Source organism: Cucurbita pepo, unplaced genomic scaffold (assembly GCF_002806865.2).
Source record: "Cucurbita pepo subsp. pepo cultivar mu-cu-16 unplaced genomic scaffold, ASM280686v2 Cp4.1_scaffold001773, whole genome shotgun sequence".
Classification (NCBI taxonomy): domain Eukaryota; kingdom Viridiplantae; phylum Streptophyta; class Magnoliopsida; order Cucurbitales; family Cucurbitaceae; genus Cucurbita; species Cucurbita pepo.
In genome coordinates, this window is record NW_019647882.1 from 1 (window position 1) to 4301 (window position 4301).

General features: G+C 36.4%; 1 protein-coding gene across 1 annotated transcript; it reads left to right on the forward strand.

Moving 5' to 3' along the window:
- Positions 1-124: 124 nt before the first annotated feature.
- On the forward strand, positions 125-3217 carry LOC111786490 (DDB1- and CUL4-associated factor homolog 1-like; the record flags this gene model as incomplete). The annotated part of the gene is made up of 3 exons (XM_023666738.1): positions 125-243; positions 355-1954; positions 2320-3217. Coding segments are annotated over 3 exons (2445 nt in total), but the record flags the coding sequence as incomplete, so codon positions are not given.
- Positions 3218-4301: the final 1084 nt, after the last annotated feature.

Consider the following 4301-nt stretch of genomic DNA (forward strand, 5'->3'; position numbering starts at 1 on the left):
GATAGGATGTGCATACATCATACAACATAACTTTATATAGCCATGTTAACAACAGGCTATCACAAGTTATTGTTGTTTTACTGCCAAATGAGCAACTGACCATGATATTCAATAATATGATCAGATAGTGACAAATTCTGGGCGGGCGAGTGCTTTGGCAGCTAGTGATGCTGCTACCCCAACTTTGAGACGGATAGAAAGAGCAGCCATAGCTGCTGCTACACCTATAACTTACCATTCCAGGTAGTTGCTGATTTATTTTGAGTGTGGATTCTATGTAGTGGTTATAGAACACCTTATGATTATCCTGGCATTTTATTTTTGAGTTTCTCATATGCTTGAGTATTATCTCAGGGAACTTCTTCTTTTAATTCACGAGCATCTTCAGGCATCTGGATTAAGCAAAGCTGCCTATGCATTGCTGAAAGAAGCCAAGTTGACTCCTTTGCCTCTTTTAGCAGCTCCATCATCTCTTGCATACCAAGTCTCCAAGCTGGAGGCACCCTCATCCCAGCTGCAATGGCCTTATGGTCGAGTCCCATGTGGATTTCTGACAGATAAACCGAAGTCTGCACGAGAAGAAGATACAAGTTTGAAAGGCGATATTAATATGTCTTGTCCAAGGAAAAAGCCGTTGATCTTCTCAACTCCTTTTGGTACAAATTCAAAGTGTCAGCCTAAATCCCTGGAATCTTCTTCCTCAGCAGTTAGAAAATTGTCTAGTGCTTCAAAACAATCTGCTGTACCTCTATCTTCAAATGAAACAACCCTTGTCATTGATACGGAGTCTCAATGTAAAACACCCATTATCTTGCCCATGAAGCGGAAGTTGTCCGAGTTGAAGGATACTTGCACCATATTGTCCTCAAAGCGACTTCACTCTAATGAGCCAGGACTTCATTCTCCTATTTGTCCTACTTCCATTTCCTCTCGCAAAAGTAGTTTAACAGATTTCGGCTTTTCTACCCCCAAAACTACTAACATGAGAGATCAGCTTGGGCGACCAACTCCTGGGGGTTTTTGGACCGATGGTTTGGATGACAACCAACACAGTAGTTCCCAAGTTGGTTTGGTTACACCATCGTCGCATCCTGGGAATCTAAATGACCCTCAACCCAGCAATAGTGAGAGACTAACTCTAGATTCCCTTGTTGTTCAGTATCTAAAACACCAGCACCGCCAATGTCCAACCCCGATAACTACTCTTCCTCCATTGTCTCTTTTGCAGCCTCATGTTTGCCCTGAACCAAAACGAAGCCTTGATGCCCCATGGAATGTAACATCTCGTCTTGGTTCACGTGAATTTAGAAGTATATATGGTGGAGTTCATGGCAACCGGAGGGACCGTCAGTTTGTCTACAGCAGGTTTAGGCCTTGGCGAACTTGTCGGGATGATGCTAGTGCTCTTTTGACCTGTCTTTGTTTCCTAGGAGACTCAAGAGTTGCCGTGGGCAGCCACGATGGGGAAGTCAAGATCTTCGATTCCAACAACAATAGCATATTAGAGAGTTGCTCCAGCCATCAGTCTCCTTTAACTATAATGGAGTCATATATTTCTGGCGAGACTCAGTTTGTGCTTTCATCTAGCTCTTTAGACGTAAGGTTATGGGATGCATCCTCCATTTCTGGTGGGCCCATGCATTCATTCGAAGGATGCAAGGCTGCCAGGTTTAGCAATGCTGGGAACGTTTTTGCAGCATTGGCATCTGAGCCTGCTCGACGGGAAATACTCTTGTATGATATTCAGACCTGCCAACTAGAACTGAAACTATCTGATACCAATGTCAGTTCTGCAGGTCGAGGGCTTGCTTATTCTCATGTACACTTCAGCCCTTCGGATACAATGTTGCTCTGGAATGGGGTCTTATGGGATCGACGGGAACCAGGACCTGTCCATCGCTTTGATCAGTTCACTGATTATGGTGGTGGTGGTTTTCATCCAGCTGGGAATGAGGTCAGCTGAACTGTCTTCCTTTGATTATACGAGCATTTACTATTTAAAAAAAAATCAAACATTTCATGGTGTTTTTTGCTAAAGCTTTTACAAATGAGAAGTGAAATAATTTCAAACAATCCAATGTTTCTGTGACATACTACGTTCTTGGCCATAGATGTCAATACTACGAGAGGAATTTGTGCCAATATTTTGTGGAAAAGCGTTTTATATGCATGATCCTTTTGGATTGCCCCCATTGGATAATAAGCTAATTTGCTCTTGCATTGACTCTTTGTGGTACTGACATTCGTTCGTAAACTTGTATTGGACCCTTTCTTTTTCTTGATTTGTGTTTGGTTACTAATATGGTATATGCTGTCCAGGTAATTATTAACTCCGAGGTTTGGGATCTACGTAAGCTTAGGCTTCTCCGCAGTGTACCTTCCCTCGACCAAACGGCGATAACATTCAATGCGAGTGGTGATGTAATTTATGCAATCTTGAGGAGAAATCTTGAAGATGTAATGTCAGCTGTTCATACTCGTCGCATCAAACATCCACTTTTTGCTGCATTTCGGACCATTGATGCAGTGAACTATTCAGATATTGCAACTATCCCACTTGATCGATGTGTCCTAGATTTCACAACAGAGGAAACTGATTCTTTTGTTGGTTTAATCACAATGGATGATCAAGATGAGATGTTTTCTTCTGCACGAGTCTATGAAATTGGTCGACGAAGGCCCACTGATGATGATTCTGACCCCGACGATGCTGAAAGTGAGAGTGATGAAGACGAAGACGATGACGATGACGATGACGATGATGCGGATGATTTGGATCCAATTTTGGGTCTTGATATTGATGGGGATGGTGCGAGTGATTCTGATATGAGTAATGAGGACGATGAGGACAGTGTGAGCGATCTTGATGACGAGGATGATGGAGATTTTGTGATGGATGATATTGAGTTTGGTGGGGGCCCTGGAATGTTGGAGATAATGACAGAAGGTGACGATGAAGAAGATGGTAGTCAACTTCTGGAATATTTTAGCAGTGGGAACGACGACGATGATGATGATTTTGTCAGTAACGGATATGGGTTTTAAGCATTACAGGAGAATCAAAACAATGAAGTCAATTTTGGATGTATTTATTTAATTTTTAGGCAATTTTATTTTAACAATTTAGTTTAGATGAAAGAAATGAAAAAGGAAAAAAAATTCAAAATTTTAATCTCTTGGAGTCTGGTTTGAGTTTATGGTTTTTCTTGCGTATTTGAGATTTTATTTTTATTTTTATCTTTACATTCTTTTCCTTTGAGAATAGTGTTTATTTGTAATTAATTAATTGTAAATCAAATTGTATATATAAGTTTCTAAATTATTTTACAGAACCTATTTAGCGTTGTTTGAATATGAAATTATTATAACATTCTCCAAAAATAAAACTTCCATCATGTTTATGTTTGTTTTTCTTCTTTTATTTTCCATTTATTTTCAATTAATAGAGTTCGAGAACTACCTTTAAATATAAATTTTGTATTTTGTGAATTAATTTATGTTATTTATAATTATATTCAGATTATTAAATACTATAAGTAGGTTTATTATGAAATTTTAATCCAGGAGGTATGTTTTTGGTATTTAATGTGTTATTAAATATTATTGAAATAAGTACTTGAAATTAAATTTTATTCAATGTAATTGATTTAAATGATATTTAAACAATAAAATAAATATATGTTTGCACTATAATTATAAAAAAAAATATTATAACAAAATTTATATAGCAAACAAAAATATTATTAAAAGATTATTATATGCTAAATAATTTTGTTTATCTATATCTATTATATTATAGCGCTAAAAAAATGCTATTATAAATTAAGATAACACAATATTTTAATTATATTAGCATACCAAAGGTGTTATAAAATATTTTTATTATATAATTACGTCACATACTCCATTATAACATTTATTGTTGGTATATAAAAATATTATAAAACATCATAAACTTTTAATAACATCGATTGGCATGGCATTTTATATTAGCTTTTGTATCCATTATTTTGTAGTGTGTGTTTTGGAAGATAGCCAATAGTTGATGGATTCTTGGTTTGTTTACTACACCCAACCTATACTTTATAATTTGATTGGCTTATAGAGCCATCCCACATTATCCATTTTTCAAAGCACTTGATTTGAAAGTGAAGACATTGAGGTCTCCTCATAGTCGGTGGTATAGTTCGACTCAACTCATACTAATCTATGTAAGACTATTTTATTGATAAATATGCACAACCCATAAAAAAAAAAAAAAAAAAAAAAAAAAAAAAAAAAAAAAAAAAAAAAAAAAAAAA